This window comes from Acomys russatus, chromosome 3 (assembly GCF_903995435.1).
Source record: "Acomys russatus chromosome 3, mAcoRus1.1, whole genome shotgun sequence".
Taxonomy (NCBI): domain Eukaryota; kingdom Metazoa; phylum Chordata; class Mammalia; order Rodentia; family Muridae; genus Acomys; species Acomys russatus.
This window is the reverse complement of record NC_067139.1, coordinates 9,709,246-9,734,719: the sequence shown is the minus strand read 5'-3', so window position 1 is coordinate 9,734,719 and position 25,474 is coordinate 9,709,246. Positions and strand designations below refer to the sequence as shown.

At 44.1% G+C, this 25,474-nt stretch overlaps 1 protein-coding gene across 1 annotated transcript in view; it reads right to left on the bottom strand.

Annotated features, from left to right (window-relative positions):
• Window positions 1–16,855, bottom strand: part of LOC127209626 (cytidine monophosphate-N-acetylneuraminic acid hydroxylase) — a 45,980-nt gene extending 29,125 nt beyond the window's left edge. Inside the window, exons 1-5 of the mRNA XM_051169315.1 lie at window positions 16,760–16,855; window positions 16,354–16,554; window positions 11,618–11,709; window positions 5,158–5,267; window positions 3,397–3,587 (exon numbers count right to left, since the gene is read on the bottom strand). Coding sequence (XP_051025272.1) covers window positions 3,397–3,587; window positions 5,158–5,267; window positions 11,618–11,709; window positions 16,354–16,554; window positions 16,760–16,770 — 605 coding nt within the window. The 5' untranslated portion in view covers window positions 16,771–16,855. The remainder of the gene's footprint in view (window positions 1–3,396; window positions 3,588–5,157; window positions 5,268–11,617; window positions 11,710–16,353; window positions 16,555–16,759) is intronic.
• Window positions 16,856–25,474: the final 8,619 nt, after the last annotated feature.

Below are 25,474 nucleotides of genomic sequence, written 5' to 3'. Positions count from 1 at the left end.
TGTCTTATTGCAGCTTCATAGACAGAGGAAAGTGAAACTGCTTGAAAACACTGTGGGCACTGCTGTGTTTAATATTAGTGACTGAGGAAAAGGGATTAAAAACTTCCAAAGAGCTTAGAAACAGACCCAGGGTGAACACAGAGGGTGGAAACAGACCCAGTGTGAACACTGAGGGTGGAAACAGACCCAGTGTGAACACTGAGGGTGGAAACAGACCCAGGGTGAACACAGAGGGTGGAAACAGACCCAGGGTGAACACAGAGGGTGGAAACAGACCCAGGGTGAACACTGAGGGTGGAAACAGACCCAGAGTGAACACAGAGGGTGGAAACAGACCCAGGGTGAACACAGAGGGTGGAAAGAGACCCAGGGTGAACACAGAGGGTGGAAAGAGACCCAGGGTGAACACAGAGGGTGGAAAGAGACCCAGGGTGAACACAGAGGGTGGAAACAGACCCAGGGTGAACACAGAGGGTGGAAACAGACCCAGGGTGAACACAGAGGGTGGAAACAGACCCAGGGTGAACACAGAGGGTGGAAACAGACCCAGGGTGAACACAGAGGGTGGAAACAGACCCAGGGTGAACACAGAGGGTGGAGAAATGGCCTTATTTCAATCATTCATTCATTTTAAACAGTGGGTTTTAAAGTATGTTCCGAAGTGAAAGTTCAGCTTTCGTCTTCCTCTTTGGGTCTCTGGATTAGGGACACATCCTTTGGGTTTCCAGCACCACACCAGATTCACAGGAGTGCTGGCTTGGGGTAATTTGGGATAGGAATTTGAGAACACTATAAAGATGTTATAAATGAGAATGACATTATGAAATTTGCAGGCAAATGGATAGAACTAGAAAAAAAGTCATCCTGAGTGAAGTAGCCCAGACGCAGAATGACGAACATGGTATGTATTCACTTACAAGTGAATGTCAGCTGTTAAGGAAAGGGTAATCGCGCTGGAATCCATGGGCTCAGGGAGCCTAAGAACAAGAAGAGTTCTCGGGGAGGGGGGTGAGGGGGGGGGGAATGCATGGATCTCCCTGGCAAGGGAAAATAGAACAGAGTTTTCAGGTGGGCTGGAGGCATATGAGGATGGGAACAGGAAGGATCAGGTTGCAGGGCGGATGGAGGGAGAGAGTATAGGGAGAGACCGCTGGAATTGGGGAGTATTTGGGATGCGGTGTGGAAACCCAGTGCAACAGAAACTTCCCATAACCCATAAGGATGACCCTAGCGAGCCCTCTTAGTAATGAAGGACATGGAGCCTGAACCCATCATCTTCTGTAAGCAGGCGAGGCTTCCGGCGGTGGGACTGGGCCACCAACCCAGCCATAAAACAGACCTACACAACCTGTCCTGCCTGCAAGATTTTCTGGTTCAGATTTTGTGTGAGTGGCCAATCAGTGACTGGTCTAATGTGAGGCCCATGCCACGAGAGGGAGCCTGTGCCCGACACCACCTGAATAGCCAAGAACTACAAGCAGGATGGCCCAGAGACTTAGGGGTAGAACCAAGCTCAACTGGACAAAAAAAAAAAAAAAAAAAAAAAAGTTAATGCAATCATTTTTAATGACATTCTGCTATACTCATAAATCAGGACCTACCCTATCCGTCATCAGAGAGGCTTCCTCCAGCAGCTGATGGGAGCAGATGTACAGACCAACTATAAGGTGATGCTTGGGGAACCCAGCGGAAGAAGGAGAGGGGCCCAGCTAGGTGGAGGAAGATCCAGGAGAACGTGGCCCACAGAATCGACTAAGCAGGGCTCACAGGGGCTCACAGAGATTGAAGCAGCAATGACGGAGCCTGCATGGGTCGGTGCTAGGTCCTCTGCATACGTGTCACGGTTGTGTAGCTCGATGCCCCTCTAGGACTCCTGACCGTAGGAGTGGGGATACTGACCCTTTTGCCTGATCTTGGACCCCTTTCCTCCTACTGGGCTGCCTCACGCAGCCCTGATAATGAGGCCTTGTGTCTAGTCCTATCGTCACTTGTATGCCATGCTCAGCTGATAGTCCTCAGAGGCCTGATCTTTTCTAGAGAGAATTAGAAAAGCAATGGGTCGAGGGGAGAGAGGATGTACAGGAAGAACTGGGAGGGGCGGAGGGAGAGCCAGCTGTACCCAGAATGCTTTGTATGAAAGAAAAATAAATTTAAGAGGTAGAAGGAAGAGGAGGAGGATGTGGTTGTGAGGCGTGGTGATCCTAGTACACAGGTGACCAAGACATGAAGACCCAGGAAGTCTGGGTACATAGCAAAGGTCTCAATAAATGACAGAAACCAGGGCTTTGCAAACAGTGCACGAGCCAGACTTGGCCTGCTCCCTCCTTCTATATATATATATATATATATATATATATATACAGTTTACAAGATAAGATAAAGGTAATAATACTTTACGACATGTGGAAATTATACCCATCACTGACGTTTGATGGGCAGGCTAGTTCCTCCTCGCTGTGAGGCCCCGTAGGGATCTAACATGTGTTCAAAACCCCCCAAAGTATTCAGTTGGTCCATTTTTTTAAAAGTACCTTTTTGTCATTTTTGAGACAGTGTTGCTATGTAGCTCACACCAGCATCAAGTTCTTGATCCTCCTGCCTCAGCTTCTCAAAGGCTAAGAACACTGGCTCTTTCATACATACATACATACATACATGCATGCATACATACATACATACATACATACATGCATACATACATACACACACACATACATACACACACACACATACATACATACATACATACATACATACACACACACATACATACATACATACATACACACACATACATACATACACACATACATACACACATACATACATACATACATACACACATACATACATACACACACATACATACATACATACATACATACATACATGCATATGTGTGGCTATAAATTTTGAAAAGAAGGTTACTCTGATGAGCTTTATGCTGTCATGTACCAAGTAGGATAAAAGTGGAAATCTGTGGGGGGTTATCAACCACCCTGCTTTTCATAGTGGCTTTTTTCCTTGGTCCTGTTGATATAAACTGTGGGAGCACTTTTAAAATTAGAATTGTGGTACATATGCAAAAATTTTTTTCCCTTATTTTTCTTCTTTTTCATAGACCTAATGGGGCAAGTCAAAATGGACAGTGACTGCAGAAGTATAAGGATCAGGCACCCTCACCTGGTTCAAGGTTCAAGGTCACCCTCAGCTACATAGTGAGTTCAAGGTCACTCTCAGCTACATCGTGAGTTCAAGGTCACCCTCAGCTACATAGTGAGTTCAAGGCCAGCCTGAACCTCATAAGGTTCTGTCTACGAAACAAAGCAACAACTCAAAGAGATTCCCACTGATACCTGTTGTTATTTTAGGAGTTGGATACAGTGACTTCATTACCTCAGGTGGTCTGAGTGCATGTGACTGATGTAAATGAGGTCTGCCTTGCACAGCCTCTCCAGCCAGTCAGGTGGAGGCTCATGTAGCAGCCACCATCCTCGGGCAAAAGCAGGGCCAACTAGCCATGGGTCAAACACCATCCGCTTGTCTCCCAACTTGAGGTCCATGCAGGCATGCGTGAGATAGGTTATCTGTTAGGAGAGAGTGGGAGTCCTGTTACAGCATAGTTACAGGTTGGCAGTGATGGAGTGCAAGGCTCAGGCTGCTTCTCTGACAAGGTCAGGGAAACTCTTGCTCGGCTACAAGGGCAGGCACACACTGACAGAGCATAGCACCCTCCACAGACTGTCAGAGCAGAGATTCTGGTGCTCGGTGTTTGATGTCAAATCAACGGATGCCCAGTTTTACTCTCTTTAAACTTGCTCCTACAAGTTTAGCTGTGGTCTGACCAATCCTAGCACAGTCTCCAAAGTAAAGCAGTTAGAGATGTTAGCACAAGCATGCTGTGTGGCTTCGAGGAATATTGATTTTATGACTCCTCACTAGTTTGGTGGTTTGGCGCAACTGGACAGATGGCAGTGACATCGTGCTAACTGAGCTGTAGGACCATCTGCTTTATAGTCCCTTCTTACTAAACCCTGCAGGGTGTTAAGTGCGTCTGAGACCAGAGAGCAACAATGACTTCCAGGTGCAGGTAGGGGAACTCCAGACCTATTCTTCACCACTCACTTCCTGCTACCTGGCACATCCACAGATAGAGAACACCGTGGAAGAACAGACAAAAGGCAACAGGAATCTAGTGAGAACATCCAGCTATGAGACGAGGAAGAGGCAGGAAACAAGTTAGTCTTCATCATGCCTGCTCGGTTTAAGAGGCTCATTTTGCTTCCTAAACAGGCAGAAATATATGTATGTATAATTTTGTCTTCTCCAAACTTCTGAGGTGTTTCCTATAGAGGAAAGTGCTCTGAAGCTAGGAAGTGTGTTTAAAAAAAAAAAAAAAAAGACTTGCAGAAGATGACAGGATGAGGGGCAAAATGTACACCTTGCTATCTGCCACAGTGGGAATGCAGGTTTTTTCCCAAATGGTTCATATCCTCAAAACTTGGTACCCAGTGTAAGGATTCTGAGAGTGCTGGGGTCTTTAAGAGGTGGATCCTGATGTAAGGTAATTAATCTATTAAGGGCAGAGGTTTTTAGAAGACATCAATGTAGTGCTTCCAGGGTCATAGGATCTCAGGATTGGCCAGTTTCCTCAAAATTGGTTTCTGGTGAGGGGACTGACACCTCCAGTCACTGTTCTGTACGTGTGACGTGTCACTTTCACGCACGCTCCTTTCATTATGAGTCCATCCACCAGGAAGCACTCACCAGAGATGGGCACAAGCAAATATTATGCTCTTGAGCTCTTGAACAATGAGCTAAACTAGTCTCTTTTCTTCATAGAGGTCTCAATTTCAAGTGTTTGATCATCAAAGCACTGACTGATAAACCATCTTATCCAAAAATGGTAAGACAGGAAGGGTACTTTCTGAACTTCTTCCAATAGTTTTACATGGCTCCACATTGGAACCGTCTCTGAAATTTACCATTTTTTCCTAGTTCTATCTTGCTATCTCTTTCTATATATGTATGGATGCATATATATATGCATATATATGTGATTTCTAGGTATATATAAATATAGTTGTAATATATCTATGAATGACATTTTAGTTTACTTTCATTATTAGGAATATTGTAATTTTAATGTCTCCTCACCTGAACTTCCCCAAAAGCTAACTCTTCAGGAGTCCTGGGGTCAGAGTCCCAGGGGTTAGGAGGGTTCAGTTCTACAAGGAAAAGCCCATTGTTTCCATCCATCTCGACAACTAGAATCAAACAGGAAGTAAATATGAGCAAATGAGAAAATGACATTTTTGAAAATACCCTGAAATAGAAACAATCAAAATGCAGAGGGTCGAAATCGCACTCACGGCAGAAGAGAACACCTGCCGATCGCCCAGTGCCTGCTGGGACCACAGCTGCTGCTTATGCCACTCCCTTGCTCATGCCACACTTACGCAGATCCAGGTGGCAGGCACGTTTGATGCAGACGCATGCACACAACTGCGTTGTGATGAATCCAGTGAAGAAGATGGTCAAGGTCAAGGTGCTGAGAGCGTGTGCAGGAAGGAACTCCTGATCTGGTGTCAAAAGCTCAGAGAAGCCGAACTATGGAGCCATTCCAAGCCATTCAAGCCAGACATAGAGGATGATGCAGGCAATGTGACGCAGGCAGGCAATGTGACGGGTGACGTCATGCCAGTATACAGAAGCTTAGAATTCACAAGGATTTGTTACATGTCTAATGCAGCCATGAGCCAAAATGAAACCATTCCTCTGTTAAGTTGCTCCTTGTCAGGAATTTGTTCCCAACAGTAACAAAAGTAATGAAACAATTCTCAAAATACAATTAATTCAAAGAACCTGAGGCGATTGTATTAACTGTTAAATGAAAACAGGTGCTATGAAGGCAGTTTGTTGAGACGGGGTTCTGTCCAATGCCACCCGCTTCCCCAAATTTCTCAAACAAACAAAAAACTATTCCGTTTCAAAATGACTAGTATCCACACAACTTTGAACTGAAGGAAATAATGCCCTACAATTAAAAGGAAAAATCTAACTTAGAATTTGTGTCAGTAATGCTAAACAAAGACTTGTGTGTCATCATTTTTGGGTGTCTGTATGCATGTTTGTATGACTTCACATGTGTGTAGAGGTGCGGATGAACATACATGTGCATGTGAAGGCTAGAGGTTAACCTTGGGTGTCCTTCCATCTTGTTTTTGAGACAGGGTCCTTCATTTGGCCTAAAACCCACTAAGTAGGTTAGGCAGATCTACCCGTGAGCTCCAAGCATTCTTTGGTCTCCTCCTCTACAGTGTTAGAATCACTGGTCTGTACCACCATGCCCAGATTCTTTCACATGAGCTCTGAAGATCTGGCAAGCACTTTGCTGGCTGAGCCAAGTGAATTCTTTCTTTGCGTTGCAACATTCAAAATGTTCTCTACTCATTTAGAAAAACACATTTAGTTGTCATCAAGCACTGTTCATCTCCTACACCCTTGTGCCCACTAATCATCCAGAGAGCTTATGTCACACTCTAGGTCCACCTACCATGGCCTGACAGCTTCCCAGGCTTTCATTCCTCCTCATCTTCCCCTACAGCCCTTTTAGTTACTCAATATATTTTTTACACGTTCCTTCTCAAGGACACATATGGTCCTCCCTGACTGTGAGCTTTCTGAGACCTGAGACTGCTCTGACAATCTCAGAAACAGTAAGTGTCCACACCAGGATTTGTTCATGGGTCTCCCAGGCCTGCTGTACACGCCTGCAACCCCAGTACTTGGGAGCTTGAAGCTTGGGGATTAGGAGTTGAGGTCATCCTCTTGCGGGAACAAGAGAGTAGAGAGAACACCAGGAGAGCACAGTCCATAGAACCAACTAAACAGGGCTTGTGGGGCCTCACAGAGACTGAGGCAGGGAGCCTGCATGGGTCTGTGGTAGGACCTCTGCATATATGCTATAAATGTGTAGCTTGGTGTTCTTTTGGGACTCCTAACAGGGAGAGTGGGACATGCCTCTGACTCTTTTGCCTGCTCTTAGAAGACTTCTCCTCCTTTTGGCTTGCTTCACTCAGCCTTGATACAAGGGTTTGCACCTGATCTTATTGTAACTTGTTATGCCTCATTTAGTAGATATCCCTGGGAGGCCTGGCTCTTTCCTAAGGGGAAATGGAGGAGGGGTGGATCTGGAACTGACAGAAGTGGAGGGAGGGGAAACTGCAGTCAGGATGTATTATGTGAGAAAGGAATAGGAGAAGAAGGAGGAGGAGAAGGGGAAGGGCAGGAGAGGGGGAGGGGAGGGGAAGGAGGAGAGGGAGGGGAAGAAGAAGAGGAGGAGGAGAAGGAGGAGGAGGAGAAGAAGAAAAAGAAAAGTTGTTGTTGTTGGTTGTTGTTGATGATGCCATCCTCGTCCATAGATAGATAGATAGATAGATAGATAGATAGATAGATAGATAGATAGATAGATTTTGATACCAGCCTGGGCTATATGAGATAGTGTCTCAAAAACAAACAAAAATCTGTTGATTTAGTTTTTTTGTCTCCCAAAAGTCTCAAAGTTACATAGACCCCTCTCCACCAAACCTAGGCATTATTCCTGTCCAAACCTAACTCCTCAAATTAGGAAATTTATGTACAAGGTTATTTCAATATAAGCTTAAAAACAACACCCGTAACCGTGTTGATTTAAAAGAGCACTTTAAAAGCTAGAAGTATGATCCTACCAGGCACCTTCAAACCCCACTCCTTTACATCCTCTGCCCTGGTGTTCATTGTCTACCCGACTCTACTTCCAGAGGCGGGCTTACACACACACACACACACACACACACACACACACACACACACACACACACCAGGCTACTTTCCTTCCAGGTGGGCACAGTCATCAGGAAGTCAGTGATGAGTGCTCGTTCTCTGGCCCCATCCCTGGATGGCCACAGAACCTGCCTGTGCTCCCAGGAACCAGTGGATGAAGCGTGGCACTTCCTCCATAAAGGGACTAAATGAGATGATGATGCCTGAAGTGTTCTGCATCATACCTGGCACAGTCCAGGCACCGAATAAATATTAGCTTTACTGTGGTGATGATGTATCCTTACAGGAATGAATAAACTTAAGAAGGATGTCATTATAGCACAAGAAAGCTATAGGAAAACAAGGTTGCATGTCAAGGGAGATGCAGAGAAAACTCCAACACCCACTGAAGAACTTGCCTTCTTCCTATTTTTTTTTTTTCTTAAGAGATGCTAAGGGAAGTGGAGGCTGTAAGTTCTAGCAAAAGTTCAGAAGGCATTTCCACAAAGGCCTTTATGCTCCTTACATAACGTGTAAGTGACAAATGACGTGAATGTGTCATTTGTCAACTGTCTCTATAAATAGAGTACTGAGAACTGTTATCTCTATTCTGAACTCAGGGGGGAAAATGATATTTCCTGAAGCCTCTCCCACATCCATTTTGAAACAGGATCTTGCTGTGTAGTCCTGGCTGGGCAGATATCCATGGCAGTCCTGTCTCAGCCTCCCAAGGGTTGGGATTATAGGCATGTACCACTGATCCAACGCTCCCTAAAATCTTTATTAAAAAAAGAATAGTGAAGAAAAGGAACAAACACGTGAGAAAAATTACAGTTATGAAGATGATTGGTACTAGGACAGGCAGGTAGATTGCAATGGCACAATGGCTATAGATGGCACAGAGAAAGTGTTGTAAATTTGTGGGCTAACAAGTGGTGCCATGGCAATTGGCTTACCCAGTTTTTTCTGGCTGATTGATGATAAAAAATAGAAAGCCACTAAATTATGACAACAGATGATAAAATAGCTTTTTTAAAAAGAGCCTTGAATCAAAGAGTTATAGAAGCAATTCCCACAGAAAATTGAAACAGAACAAAAATAAACTGAAAAAAAATTCTAACATAAAAAAAAACGGGTTATCAAACACATTGTGCCAAATACTAATTATCAACACAGTGGCATCATTTGATTGAAAGATGTAAACAGAACCAGTGAGATGCAATTGGTACCCAATGAGAAGAGTATAAGAGCCTAATCATGTCTGTGCAGTGTGGGGATTAAAAGAATGTCCACATACTGCTTGTGGAAGGAAAGGCACATTCCAGTGAACAGACGACAATGCCACTCACACTGAGGATGATTGAACAGATGACAGTCTCACAAGTGAAAGACTTGTTGTGCCCATCATGTTTTTCAGTTCATCATATTTTGACCGTGAAAACCTTTTCTCGTTCTTATTTAATTCCCTAGTCACTCTTATTCATACGTTGTATTTGATACTCTTTTGTAAATGACTGCGTTTATAAAAAAAATATTGGTCTTTAGTTGTCTTTTCTAGTAGTATGTTTGTCTGGCTTTGGCATCAAGGTGAAAAATGGCCTAGTGGGTCTGAAACAGTATCACACATGACCAAGTGCGCTTTGCACCAGCCTGGTTCAATATTTGAAAAATGCAACTATAATTCAATATTCAAAAAAGCCAACGGATTACATCATGTTAACAGAAGAAATGGGGGGAAATATATGAGCATCCCAATGGATACAGAAAAGACATTTGACAAAATACAGCATCTTTTAATGAGTTAGAGGACAAAGAATAGCAAAGCGGGTCCTCTGCCTGAAAAAGGACATCGGAGAACACAGAGCTGCTTCCACCGTGGGAGTAAAAACAGAAGAAAGACGCTCTTCTCGTGCCGCTTCTGCCTGGACGCTTTAGATAAAACAATTATGCAAGAAAGTTAAATAAAGGACATACAACTTAGAAAGAAGTTAAGCTATCTGTATCCACAGAGAACATGATCCTAAATATAAACCATCTAACAAGGAATTTTAGAACTAATAAGTGAGTTCAGGAAGGCGGTAGGCACATGATCATATGAAAGTCAGTATTTCGTCTATATGCAGCAACAAGTGATCTTAAAATTACATTTATAAGATGATCAAAAAGGATAAAATAACTATGAATGAATTTAACAGAAGTAGCAAAAATTTTTTCAACAAAGCCATGGTAAGAAAAAGCAAGCACATAGACCATTGGGTCAGAGTGAAGAACTCAACCAGCGGCATTTCTTTTTTTTTTTTTTTTTTTTTTTTTTGCATTTTTTTTATTAATTTATTCTTGTTACATCTCAATGTTTATCCCATCCCTTGTATCCTCCCATTTTCCCATTATTCCCCTCCCTTATGACTGTTCCTGAGGGGGATTATGTCCCCCTATATATTCTCATAGGGTATCAAGTCTCTTCTTGGCTACTTGCTGTCCTTCCTCTGAGTGCCACCAGGTCTCCCCCTCCAGGGGACATGGTCAAATGTGAGGCACCAGAGTACGTGAGAAAGTCGTATCACACTCTCCACTCAACTGTGGAGAATATTCTGACCATTGGCTAGATCTGGGAAGGGGTTTAAAGTTTACCTCCTGTATTGTCCTTGGCTGGTGCCTTAGTTTGAGCGGGACCCCTGGGCCCAAATCTGCCTATCATATTGTTCTACTTGTAGATTTCTAGGACCCTCTGGATCCTTTTATTTTGCTGTTCTCCCATGCGTCTCTCATTTAGAGTCCCAATAGGATGCCTTCCCCTCTGTCCCAGTTTCCTGGTAAGTGAAGGCTTTCGTGGGACATGCCCCTTGGGCTAGTATGCAGATATAAGTGAGTATATACCATTTGAGTCTTTCTGCTTCTGGGTTAACTCACTCATTATAATCATTTCAAGCGACACCACATGCTGGCGAGGATGTGGGGAGAGAGGAACACTCCTTCATTGCTGGTGGGAATGCAAACTAGTACAGCCACTTTGGAAATCTATCTGGTGCTATCTCAGAAAAATGGGAATAGGGCTTCCTCAAGACCCAGCTATTCCACTCCTTGGAATATACCCAGAAGATGCTCCAGCACACAACAAGAAAATTTGCTCAACCATGTTCATGGCATTTCATTTTTTAACAAAGATATGAAAACCATACATCAGAGAAGAGAAAACCTCTCCAACAAGTGGTGCTGGTAAAACTGGATGAAGACATGTAAAGGCGTGAGAACAGATCACCATCACTCACCCTAATGAAAGTTAACCCAGAAGGATCAAACACCTTACTCCAGGATCCGACACAGTGAGAATGCTAGGGGAAACAGTTCAAAACACACATAGGCATGGGCAAGAAGTATGTCAGCAAATGTCACCAACAACTGATAAGTCCGTGACATTAGCAAGCTGCTGCTCAGCAAATGAAGCAATTTGGTAACGTCTAGGCCAGAGACTAGGTGCATATAGCTGCTCACAATACATCTGGCAGAGGAGTAATATCTAGACTGTACAAAGAACTGAAAAGGCTCAACAGTGAGAAAGCAAGCACCAAGTCTATGAATGAGCTAGTGAAAAGGGCGGGCAATTCTCTAAGGCTGAGATGCGAATGATCAATAAGCATGAGAAAGCAAAACCTTGTCTCTAACAATCAGTCAATCAATCAATCAATCACGTAGGTCTAACAGTTTAAAATCAGAACAGATCCAAAATTTGAAGTGAAAGTGGAAGCCCTCAGGACAACGCTTCCAAAGCCCCCTCCCCTCCTCCCTGGGACAGAACCCATGAATGAGTGTTTACCCAGCTCATCCTGACAGAAGCTTCCTGGAGGGTTGAGGTATTTCATGGTGCTCACGTCTAACTTCCAGTTGTGCTTGGTGCATTTAACGGACCTGGGGGTGGGGGTGGGGTGGGGGGAAGAGGGGGAGGGGGAGGGGGAGGGGGGGAGAAGGGAAATGATAGTCAGCTATATGACACAATGAAAAGAAAGTTAGTGCTGACAAAGTGTGATGGCAACTCGTGACATGGAAATCAAAGCAAAATGCATGGAGGAAAACCTACAAACACATGATACCAGGGTAGCCAAGGAAATGTTGGGTGATCACCTGGCAGTGCCTTTAAAGGTGAATAATATCACATCTGTAACACACAACGATGTGTGTTAGAGACGATGACAGAATGGTCCTCAGAATGGTAAGTAATTCCTCCTAGCCAGGGGACATGGGGTCAGCCTGAAATGACCACGCACAGGATTTGGGTGGGGAGGGGAGGGTTTGGGGGTGTGGGGGAGGGGAAGGCTGGTGGCCAGTAGTAGGCAATGCTTGTACACAGATAAGCAAGCTGCTGATGGGAACCTGTGCTCCCGAACACAGCTCTTGTCCACAAACTGCACAAGAGCGATGTTTTCATCACTGCAAAGTGAGGTTCAGAGAGAACGTGGTTGTATGTGTGTATGACTTGTCCCTCGTTAACCCCCACCTCTGGCGTTCAGCTAGCTTCATATCCCAAACAGATTTATTTCCCTGTAGTTTAAAGTTTAAGAGTACGATTACTGGATCAGATATATATACTCAGATAAATATGAGTTTCAGACAAAGTGAGTATATTTTTTTTTCTCTCACTTGCTCTTTCTCTCTATTTTTAAGACAGGATTTCTCTGTGTAGGCCTGGCTGTTCTTGAAGTCTCTTTGCAGATCAGGTGGGCCTTGAACTCAGATACTCACTCACCTCTGCCTCCTGAGTGCTGGGATCAAAGGCATGTACCATCATGCCTGGCAAAAATGCACATCTCCTACAATAGTTACAACCTGTCCTCAAATTCTTTGTTAATGTGTAAGTAATTATTAATTTAACTCCATTTTAGAATAAGACTCAGACTATAACCAAGGGAAACTTCAAGGAGGTACTGTGTGATTTTGCTTCCTTCCCTCCCTCCCTAACTTTTTTGAGACAGGATTTCATGTTACCAACAGGGTAGCCTTGAACTCACTACGTAGTTGAGCATGACCATGACCTCCTAACCTCCCTGCCAGCTCCTAAATTCTTCATTTACTGGTGTGCATCGCCATGCATGGCTCACTATGCCTGGCTCATTTTATTTTGCCCTCAGTCAGATTTTATTCTGTAGCCCAAACTAGCCCAAAACAAACTGTCTCAGTCTCCCAAGTACTAGGCCCACAGGCATGAGCTACCATGCCCAGCTCTCTTTCATCTCCATAGAAAATAAAGTTTTCCAGACCTGGGCACTTACTTGGAAATAGGGTACACTGAGGGGATTCAGTCAGAATGAGGGTACAAACCATTTCTTTCCTTATCTTTATAAATTTCTGTTAACATTGGTTTTGTTTCAAGAGGCAAAGAATTTTTAAACCAAGAAATGACTTCTACTAGAAATATCATTTAAAAAGCAAAACTAAAAGCATGCATTTTAACTTGTAAGCACACCATGCTAACATTTCCAAGACTCATTATATGCAGGTTTTTAAATGCCCATTATAGATCAGTCAGAAAGCACAGGTCCACAGTTTGATTTATGAAGGGTTACTTCGTAGTCCCTTCTTTCACAGAAGTGAGTGGACAACAACCTCCAAAAAATTGGGGTGAGGCATTCCAAATGGGCCCGTGGAGTACACCAGACCCAAGAGGGTAAACTCACAGAGCCAAGTGTGGCAGGGTGGCAGCTCAATGGGACAGCATCGGGAGGGTCAGGAATGGGACAAGAGAAGATGCAGGGGACAGGAGGAGGTGGGGAAGGAATAGGAGGGGACAAGAGAGAGATAGAAGGGGACAGGGGTAGGCACAAGAAGGACATCAGCTCCACACACAGAAGTTATGTGAGCATGTTAGACTTAAGAACATGAGATATACAGCTTTTAAGATCTGTTGAACTGACTGAATGGCAGGAAAAAATGGAGTATGCTTGACTGGAGCCTGGAAAAGATGCTTTCCTAGGATTGGCACAGTACAGAGAACTCCAGCGGAGAACGGATGGCAGGGAGGCCAACGAGAGCCATCACAGGCATGCAGCTTCATTACTGCACAGTGAGCTTCACAGAGATCACAGCTGAGAATGCCCAGTTTCCCAGTGGAGGGTAGCAATGAGAACAGACCCACGGGCAGGGAAAGGGCTGAGTGGGGGAAGGGCTTGTCACGCGCGCACAAGAACCCGGGCCTGAACTCCTGTAAAAAGCTGGGAGTGTATGTGTGCACCTATAACCTGCCTGGGATGTGGGGACAGGAGGGTCCCTAGGACTTCCCAGCTGATCTAGCCTAATTAGTGAGGTCAGGTGCAGTGAGAGACTCTCAAAACCTGAGGTGCGGTGTGATTAAGGAAGATATCTTCTGTCAGCCTCTGGCCTATACATATGCACACACACACACACACACAAGGGCTAAGCTGCTGGCAAAATAAAACTAAGATAAACCACCAAAAGGCTTTGAGTAAGGCAAGAATGGAATGGCTGGGCTGTGGTGAGGAACTTATTATATTTAGGTGAGCAAACTGAACACAAAACCAATCAGATCACCCCATAATCTGTGTGAACAGACCACACAGGAAGTTCATGACCCCACAGGCATAGTAACAACGGTGAGCATTAACTTAGTTAACTTATGTATAGCTAGAATTGACATTCGGAATGGAACACAAAGCTTCGTGCTAAATTTTACACTTTCAGACTGGAATGTGTTTTATGTATTCATCCACTACCTAAATCCAAACATCTGTGGCAGGATTAGAACGACAAGAACAGTTAGCCCCATATCTTTTTTTCATAACACATTCGTCACCTGTAGTCACTCATTATTTCTGCCTTTATTTCACTTTATTATTTCCACTTACTCTGAGAGACAGGCCCTCTCACCGAACATAAAGCTCATTGATTCAACTAGACTGGCTAGCCAGGAAGCCCCAGGGATCCTCCTGCCTCTGCCTCCTGAGAGGCTGGTGTTGCAGGCACATACCACAGTGCCTGGCGTTTTACACAAATGTTATGGCTCTGAACACAAGTTCTTGGTCTTCCACGGCAGACATTCCACCCTCTCAAGACACCTGACAAAGTAGGTGACGTTTTCATTTTACAAGCGGAGCGGACTGAGGCGGTGAAAGGTTGTGAACTTGTTCGAGATTGTTACTGAGCTGCTGAGTCGGGAGACAAGCCACTAACCCAGGCCCGGCAGGGAGGGGAGATCACAGCGCAGCCACCCACTGAGCTTTACCAAGTCCCTAAGCGGTTAGCTTCATACAGAAGGCAAGGAATTCAGCATGTCCCAAAGACGAGCAGCAGGACAAAAACCCTCTGTCCACCCTGCGTACTGCACAGATGTACCAATGATGGAAGAAGGTGAGACCCCCACCCCCACCCCTGCCTGCCCTGTTCCCTCAGAAGATGCCAACAAACAGCCCAAATGGAATATTACCTGGCATTTCCAGCTACAGGGGCAACAGGGTAGCACTGGAAAGCCTACTGCATGGAGGGCTGGATTGTGAAATTGCGTGTGTAATCAAGCAAGTCTCTTGGCAGAGGTGTGGACATGGGAATCTGGGAATCGTCCTCTGCACAGTGATAGTGGGGCACTGGCATTCTTGGACAACTACTTTCCTTCCTCTATCCACACATGGCCAGAGGAGTAAGATGGATAACACATAGGAAAGAAAAGGCCCAGCGCCCAAGGAGACCAGGACATGCAGACCAGGACAGGCTGAAGAGGACTCTGAAGAATAGAGCTCAGCATTCAGAAAACAACTGGTGCTGACGAAGCAGATGCCCAGGAATTCTCGTTAGGTGTGCCAGATAGTTCCCCAAAGCCAAACAACCCTGTCCAAACATTGCAGCCGTATGGGGATGCGATGGCTGGCAACAGCATAGGTTCTTAGGAAAAAATAACTAGAACCCCCACTGTTTAGGGTGGGGACAGATGAGGTTCGGCCTGTTTGGGAAACATGGCTAGTCTGACTGAAAAATGACATCTGTTTTCGAGTGAGGGTTGGAAAGCACTCTCTGTCTGTCTGCTTGTCTGTCTCTCACTTGTGTGCGTTTGTGTGTGTGTGGGGGGGGGGGGTGAGGGGGAAGGAAGGAGAGAGAGAGGGAAGGAGGGAGAGAGAGAGAGAGGGAGAGAGAGAGAGACAGGGAGAGAGAGAGAGAGAGAGAGAGAGAGAGAGAGAGAGAGAGAGAGAGAGAGAGAGAGAGAGAGAATTAATATGTGAGTATGTCCTGGGAGAAGAAAACTTCTAGAAGACTTGAATCTTTCATGAATGCAATGCCGCCTATGTGTGTTCCTAACTCTGCAACCTGGACATTTAGAAGCCAGGTTACAAGAGCTAGGATTGTCAAGATAAATCACAGTTCCTAGAAAGAGAGAAGAGAAAGGGAATCTAAGCAAAACATAATTTCGAAGTCAGAAAACCATCCCGAGGAAAACTTACAAGAAGCAATTTGCTGATTGGGTCATTTAAAATGTCTGGGGGCGGGGGACGTTTCCTGTCAGATCTAACTACAGACAGGGTTGCTGGCAAGAGAGCAAAGGACCCTTGGTACCTTCCACGTAAATCTTCGATATCTTTCATGAACAGGCCTCCTTGGTGCTTGCAGAGGTTCTTGCATGCCTTTACGTGGCCATTCTCCTTGTACAAGATGTACTCTTTGCCAGTAGTCTTATTTCGGAAAAAATTGATTCCTTCTTTGAGGTTGGCAACTTCAGCAGGTGACAGGGACATCAGGGTCTCGGCTGTCTGTTTCCTGCTTGGAAAAGACAAGCGTTACAAGAGGAGCTGGGGGGGGGGCGGGTTAGAGGTGGGGGCAGAGGGGGGTTGAACTGACAGCCCAAAACTTTCCTTTTTGTCTAAAGCATCTCTCACAAGCTTGGCTCAGTGGCCCCACAACAGGAGCCGCCTTTCTCCACTCTGCACTCTGCTTTCCTACAGAGCTGAACCCTGTTGCTTACCTGTCCATCATCTGTCAACTCCTGGGTGTTTTTAAGCAACTGCGGATGTTCCGTCTACTTCTGTGGCTCTTCTGCTCATACCAGGAAGGCGAGGAGTGTTAGACTGCCTGCAGAGAGAATGTTTACCCAATTTCACTCTTTCCGTTGATACGGTTTCCTCTCTCCAACCCCACCCCTTTTTTTTTAAAGTCCGGGTCTTCAGTTCAGGTTTCCCTGGTCTCTTTACACCTGGACGTTCCTCAGCTGCACAGGGAGTTCAAGTCCTTCAGGATCCCCATCAGCCTGTAGGTTCAGCTAGAACTTGCCCCTGCTGGGCCAGGCCTCCTGGCTCCATCCTCTGTATAACCCCACCCTTCAGAATACCCAGAACAGCACCTGGTAGGCTGCCTGCTCGCCTACATATGTTCACTTTCAAAGACCTGCCTTCTTTAGTTTTGGGAGCTTTTTGTTTTTTGTGGGGTTTTTTTCCCCCTTTTTCTTTTTTCTTTTTCTTTTTCTTTTTCTTTTTCTTTTTTTTTTTTTTTTTTAGCTGACTGCCTTTCCCATGCTGTCTTCATCGGTTAGCTATTTAGCAACATAACTCTATCAGGAACCAAGTTTGAGTGATTTACAGAAAACTTCAGCAGCCAGTGAGGCATTGGAACACCAACCGACTCTGACTTCAGTGCAGTTTCTGAACAGGCTCTCTACTAGGAACTCTGAGTCATAACAACATCAAAGCTCTCTGGGGAGACTTTTCAAAATGCATCTTTTTGCATATCAGTGATGCAAAAGTCTGTGCGTATGTGGCTTATTTGTATCTTTTGCTCCAAACTTAAAAATGGGTGCACATGGGATGGTTTTATTTTCCATTCGTAAATATCTTAACATGGAAGGTAAAAATAACTCTACTCTTCGCAGCCCATTTCACAGCGGGCATGGCATTATTCTAGAGGTATGTTTTAAGTGAATATGGTAGGAAGGAATCCGTTCTAAACCTTGTGAATCCTTTTACTGACTTGTTAGTTCACAGCCTATCACTCAGGGACCTAACAGCCTGTGATGCTACCACCTGCTGCCATCACTGGATGTGCTGAATAAAAGAGCCCACCCGAAATTCTGAGCTCTCTCTCTCACCGGCTCTCCCAGTTTCTCTGTCTCTGTCTCTGTTTCTCTCTGTCATGGGAGCCCTCCCTCTTTCCCCTTCTTCCTCCTTTTTCACAACTGATCTCCTTTCATACAAGATCTGTCGCGCGGTGTACCTTTATGTACTCTAACACGTGTAGGATAAAGAGCTAATGCCCATTTAAAAGCAAGCACAGGCACCAATGCCCTCAGAGGTCAAAGGTGCGCAGATGCTGAGCTTTACTTGATTGAGTGGATCGCAGACCCACATTCTGTGTTAGAGTGCCAGCTGTGTCACCCAGTGAAGTAGGCAGATGCAATCGGCTGCAGCTCTTTCTAGTGTCGCATGCAAGAACATTGGAGGTGAATGCAAAAGGGGAGGCGGGGAAGGTATTTGGTGTTCTGGTGTTTTTGAGATGGGTCTCATGGAACCCCTTCTGGTCTCAGACCCATTATGTAGGCTATGGCAGCCTTGGACTTCTGTGTCTGCGGCCTCCCACCTGCTGTGCTCACTGGTATTTCTACCATGTGCAGCAACACCCACAGCTACAAGCTCTCATGTATGTTTTTCAGCCGTTAGTTACACCCTACGCATTTTAAAAGATACTCATTTATTGCTAAAATCAGGAAAGAGGAATTACTGTAAATTATAGGGTTTTTAAAATGTTGTTTGCTTGTTTTGGGGGTGTTTTGTCAGTTTGTTGTTTTGAGGACAGTGTTTCTCTCTTTAGCTCTGGCTATCCTGGACTTGCTTTGTAGACCAGGCTGGGCTCAAACTCACAGAGATCTGCCTGCCTCTGCTTCTGCCTCCTAGAGTGCTGGGATTACAGGTATATGCCACTATGCCTAGCTGTAAATTATAGTTTTTAAAATAGGCCTTTGATGCTTTAATGTTTTCAAATAGTTTAATATTCTTTAAAAATGGCCTTCAGGGGCTGAAGAGACGGCTCAGCAATTAGGAGCTCTCGTTGCCCTCAGAGAGGTTCAATTCCCGTTACCCACATGATAGCTTATAATTGGAACTCTAGTCCTAGGCCCTGGTGCTCAGGGTCCAATGCTTAGGCACACATGTTAGTAGCCAGACATATATGCAGGCAAAGCACCCATACACATATGAGAGAGGAGAGAGAGAGAGAGAGAGAGAGGAGGAGAGAGAGAGAGAGAGAAAGAGAGAGAGAGAGAGGGGAGAGAGAGAGAGGGATAAGGATGTCGCTCAATTGGTCTAGTGTTTGCCTAGCATGAAAAAAGCCCTGGGTTTGACTCTCTGGCATCCAATAAACTGAAGATGTGGGCACACAACAGAAGACAAAAGCATCAGAAGTTCAAGAGTATCCTCAAGAGCCTGCCAGGGCTACAGAAGTCCATGTCAAAACAACAAACAAACAAAAAAGGTAGTTAATTAAAACAACCATAACAGAATAACAGATATACATAAAGACTGTTACACAGAGAAATATATCCATCTTGGTGACCTGTTACATCTTGAGTTCATGTTATTTTGTCTGTTATAGAGTTTTTGATGGGAGGCATTTCACTTGTCCCATACTAATTGCCTGCTTTTGTGTATGTGTGAGTGTGTGTGTGTGTATGTGTGTTTAGACAGAGTCTCTATGTAGCTGTCTGTGGCTGGCCTCAAACTCACAGAGATCTGCCTGCCTCTACCTCCTAAGTGCTGGGATTAAAGGTGTGCATCATCACATTGGGCTGTCCCTAAGAAAGGCACCTCATAAAACCAAGCAATCCTCCAGGGCTATACTCAGAAAAGGGGGCGGAAGGGAAAGAATTATAGGCTCCTTCTTCTTCTTCTTCTTCTTCTTCTTCTTCTTCTTCTTCTTCTTCTTCTTCTTCTTCTTCTTCTTCTTCTTTTCTTCTTTTCTTCTTCTTCTTCTTTTCTTTCTTCTTCTTCTTCTTCTTCTTCTTCTTCTCTTCTTTTTCTTCTTCTTCTTCTTCTTCTTTCATGGTTTTGCCATGCTCCATAATCACAATCCCCACCTCTATTTTCCTCTCTTACCCACTATCCTGCTCACCAAACCCCTTCTTTTTTCCCCAAGTCCTTCATCTATATTTGTGTCTTTTTTTCCTTTTTGTGGGCTCAGGTAGAGCCTTATTTACTTGAGCAGAGACTATGTCACTGAGGACTCTGATTCCCCACCCCCAGAAAGCACTAACTGCCTGTTGTCAGGTCCAAAGGAAAATCCCCAAAATTCTGGAACCCATTTCCCTCTACCAAAGGAGCTATTTCCTTATCACTGTCAGAAGAGACAAATGGCGATCTGTGGTACCTATTCGCATGCCAAAGTGCACGCTGGCCTCCAGGCTCCCTTCAGTATCTCACTGCAGCTCTTCTCACTTATTATTATTATTATTATTATTAACTAATAATTTATTTGTTTATTCACTTTACATCCGTAGCCCCCCCATTCCTCAGAAAAGGGGAGCCCTCCACCCACCCACCCCAGCTCATCAGGACTGAGCATGTCCTTTCCTCCAGTGGCCTGGAGAGGCAGCTCGCCAGCTGGGAGGGATCCCAGCAGGGAATGGCGTCCAAGTCATATTCTCAGCTCTTCTTACCCATCCCCCTACCCTAACTGGCTCTACCTCACGGGAGCTCCTCCCCAGCTTCTCATTCCTTAGAACCTTAGAGTTTTAGCTGTGCTTTCTCTTGGTCCCGCTCTCTGGCTCCTACCACCTGGTCTCCTTTGCCCACACCCCCTTTGTCTTCCTCTCTCGCTCTCTGCCAGCCCTCTTCTCATGGACTGGTCCAGTCTGCTGGCCATGTTTGGTCTACTACTTTCTTTCTCTGCTCGGGACTCTTCCAGATGCCTCTGCTGTATTTTTCCTCATATGTACAATTAAAAACAAGACAAAAGCCGGGCTCATGCCTTTAATCCCAGCAATTGGGAGGCAGAGGCAGGTGGATTGTTGTGAGTTTGAGGCCAGCCTGGTCTACAAATCAAGTCCAGGACAGGCAAGGCTATACAGAGAAACTCTGTCTTGAAAAACCAAAAACACAAAACAAAACAAAACAAGAAACAACCCCCAAAACCTTCCTCTCAACCATACCTTGAAATAGTCATGTCCTCAGTTTATGTAGCTAGTGCTTGAACCTCTCGACACATGGGGATGTGAATAGATCCCTTTCCAAGGGGCCTGGCTGCTTGTAATCAAACTGTGCTGCTGATTTGACTCTTGCAGAATGCATGAATCGTTCATTTCTCCTGGCTTCTGCCACCCAGATTTTACTCCAAATTCTAGAGCCTTCCTCTTCAGCTATTTCTTTCCTCCACCTAGTATGTTTCTTCACTGTGATTCTGGGCGTCCATCAGTCTCTGAGGCTCCTGGAGCCTGCCATTACTATAAAAGCCACACTGGTGTGTTGAGACGTGCCTCTTCCCTTCTGGAAGAGCAACATATGGAAAGAGATGCCTCTCTCCTTTATTATTTGGGGCACTTTTTTTCTCTGACAAGTCTCTCAACTCACCTGGGGGTGCCCCATATGGAAATTCTTGCCACTAAGACACTTACCCTTCTTTTTCTCCCAACTCTTTTCGTCCTCCTGAAGCTTCCCCGCCTGCACCTGCTGCCTGCTCTGTCTTTGTCCCTCCTGCTGGGTCACAAGAGCCTTCTGGTTAAGTGCCACAGCTCCCTTATGACTTTAAGGCTCTACGACATTGAAATCCTCCCTTGGGTGGAATTCCCATCTCGAGATCGTTTCCATCCGTATCTGAGTGGTTTTCCTCCTGGGCTCAGAGATTTCACCAAAGCTTTGTTGTCTTTATGCAAATGGCTTGGCATCAGTACAGTTCCATGGCCAGAACATGACGCAGTCTTACTTTCAATTTCTTGTAGACTGTAACAACTTCAGTCACTGCACCAAGGATCCCAAAATATTTTACGTCTAAACTTCCTCTGCTCTAAACTCTCAAATTTCTCTTATCTCTTAAGTTTTTTCTTCTTCTTTCCGTTGTTGAAAAAAAAAAAATTGGTTTTTTACAAGACAAAGTTTCTCGGTATATCCCTGATTGTCCTGGGGTTCACTCTCTGGACCTCAGACTCACAAAGATCCCCTTGCATCTGCCTTCCGAATGTTGGGATAAAAGGTGTGTGCCACCACTGCTTGTCTACATAGGTAATCTTAATTTGCGACAGCATTAGTACATTGTGTGGTTCAACTGTTGTTTAGGAAAACAGATCTGTTGGAACATATATGTGTAACTTGGGAGTCGACTCCTGTTTCCTAAAATAGATATTTTTAAATGGCAAACATGTGGCATTGAGAGACCAAATCAACACAATTAAGATTATACTATGAACTCTTCTTATCTAAAGATTTATAATTTGCTTACTAGATGTGATGTTTAAAATTTAAGTTCAAACACTTGTTTAGAGCAGGTTTGTGTATATATATACGTTTGTAACACAGATGTTTTTAAACAACAGCCATGTAGAACACATAGTCTGCTGCCGGCCATGTAGCTCCACCATCTTGAGATAGCCACATGGATATGGCAACAATTTTAGAGCTACTTGGTCCTAATGAGCTCTCTGCTTGTTATAAAGGTTAATTCAGGTTAACAGGCTGCTGTATTGTAGACTTTAGAAATGGGTAATTCTAAAAGGTACTTTTAAATTAAAAAGTATTAAATTTAGAGCTACCCAATCATTTATGGTTATTATGTTCTACCTCCACTTTCAAAAAGATAAAAATCGCTGCCTTAGAAATATATTTGGCCTTATTTTCTGAATGTGGCTATGTTTTTAATGTCCTGCCACAGCCTCTGATACCACGTGGCTGGCCACCATGTTAATTCAGTGATAAAATGGCTGGGAGCCACCTTGCTGTAGCCTCTCCGCCATCTTGGCTAAGGGCAGTCACAAGGCTGGGAGCCAGTTGGATTATGGGAGACTCAAGCCTCTCTATTTAGGGCTGCCAACTGCGTTCAGTTGCCCTTCTCAGCACCAAGAACAACCTCTGTCCTTTAAGATAGCCTTTGCTGTTCAGTCTTAATGATAAAATGTAACAGAACCAACAAGATTGCCAGCCCATCAATTAACTATATCCATGATTAAAAGTTTTGTTTTGATATTAGTTCAGAAATATATTTAAAGTTGTACTAATAATTGATACAATTTATGGTCAGCTGTATCAGTGAATCAGTTGCCTGATAGTTAATAAAACAATTCCAAGAGAATGATGCTTCACTCCTTAAGTGGGGTAAATGGTTTTTGGTTGTTCAAATCTGTATATAACATATTATTTATAACAGACAGCTAAAAACAAACAAGGATTCAGCTCAGATACACTGGCTCTCAAGCTTAACAGAGATCTGCTGAATATGGCATTTAATATGTGTAAATTTATTATAAAAACAGAGATTCCCAGATCATAATGGTACTTCCCAGGGTCTTAGAAGACGTGGACACAACCTTGGATTGTGGTTTCTGGCCACAAAGCAAAACTGCTCCCCACATCTGCTATGGATCAGCCTAACTGTGGACAAACTGGACACTCAGGGAGTCATTGTCTCACGTTGCAGAATATATGTTCTTCTTCCACAGAAACAGCCTCGGCCTCTCATCATCTGTGCCTGATGCAAGACTGTCTCTGCCCATTGTGCCATGCTGCTACAGGAGACACATAAGACACTGTCTATTTACTGGGATATGCCTTAACTAATCATCTCTGTCATTTTAATTGATACATAAATTCATCTAGGTTACAATTTATCCTTCTCGGGTCTCTGATTACATTGATGGCTAAACTGATGGTAGTTTGACAGCTAGAGAGCAATTAGGTCTACCGTTAATTAAAAAATGTTCATGCAAAATAAAATAAAATAAAATAAAATGTTCATGCTTTTACTGGATTTCAAAGACACAACCCTACTCCAGCTGTCTTATAGACACAAATTTAACTTCTGTCCTGAATTTGTATTTGTCTCAACAGATTTTTTACCTGGCTAACAGACTCCATCCAGAGCTGCTAAAATCTGGACCTGCTGGAAGCTGATTTAAACCAGTCTTGAAAAGATGACTATCCCTGTCTTTTCACCTGGATCAACTAAATAGATACTTTTGAAAAGTGCCCCATTAGCCTTTGACTAGCTTTTCCACCTTTTTTTGGGCCCGATAATGATAACAGTGCCCCTAAGGTCAGCAGGAAGAAGTTACAGAAAAGAGTGACTCTGCCCATTTTCCCTCTTTACAGGCTGAGATGCTAAGCCAAAGATAGCTCTTGATATGAGAAACAAATGACTATATCAAAAAAAAAAAAAAAAAAAAAAAAAAAAAAAAAAGCTGGACACCATACTCAGAAAATAAGTTTTAAAAAGACCCATGATTGGGTCTTCAATGAACCTGTCAGAAGGGGAGATTATAGAGACCAAGTCAACACAATTTTGTGTTCAGGGCCTGAGCACCTGATCCCGGCACACACACACACACACACATACACACACACACACACACACACACACACACACACACACACACACACATACATACACACACCCGCTGGAGTTTCCAGAGAGAGCCACAAACACACAGCTTGCACCCGGGACCAACCAATCAGAGCTACAGGTCACAGCGACCAGAACAAATGAAAAATTCCTTCCTGTGGTCTGGCTCTGGTCCCCTCGCTTAGCCCTGGTCACACAGCCAATCAACTTAAAGGTCACCCTGTTAGCCAATCGAGTTTGTAATAGTCACTGTTGTTGAAGTCTGCTTCTGTAAAGAGTATAAAAACCCACAGCTTTTGCTGTTTGGGGTCTCTTCCTTCCCAAAGGCAGGTAGACCCCGTTGCAATGGATCAATAAAAGCCTCTTGTTTGCATCGATCTCGGGCTCTGTCTCTCATTGGGGCTTCCAGGAAAAGACTCTCCCGTCATGAGTCTTACAGCTTGTTTCCATCTTGACTAATGACTTCATTAGAACGAAAGTAACCATGTGGCTGGCAGCGATCTTTACTAAGGTTAAAGAGAGCACATGTCATGCAACTTTGCCACCATCTTGATTAAGATGACCATGTGTTATAAACCAGTTACGGTAGCACCCATAAGACTTTTTAGGCCTACTAAGCCTCTGCTTACCATTATGTTTCTTTTTAGACTAAGGGGGCATTTGGATTAGGATGGACTTTTGTAGGATGATTTTTGTCCTAAGAGAACAAATTTTAGATGAAAACACAACATACGTTGATGAATAAAGTATGTTTCATTAAGGTTATAGATTCCTAAGGTTTTAAAGTTTTAGTCAGGTTAACAGAAACTGACTTAAAGATGTATGTCTGTTTATGTCTTTGCTAATTGTGTTCAATGCCAGGCTTCAAAAAAAAATTTAGATCAGTTAAAAAATATGTTTGATAAATAAGGTTTATAAATCTGCTCACGTTAACAATAACTGACTTGAGCATGAATGTCTAGCCTTTTTGTCTTTGCTAACTTTGTTAAGCTTTAGCTATTTGCATAAACTGAGTACCTAGATACACTGTCAACGTTCATGGCCATGCCGGTGTCAACAATGTGCTTTTATTCAAGACTTCATTTTCTCTTTACATCCTCCCTCAAGGCTTCCTTGCTTTCCCACAGCCCTGCTTGAGTTCTTGTTCTGAGCT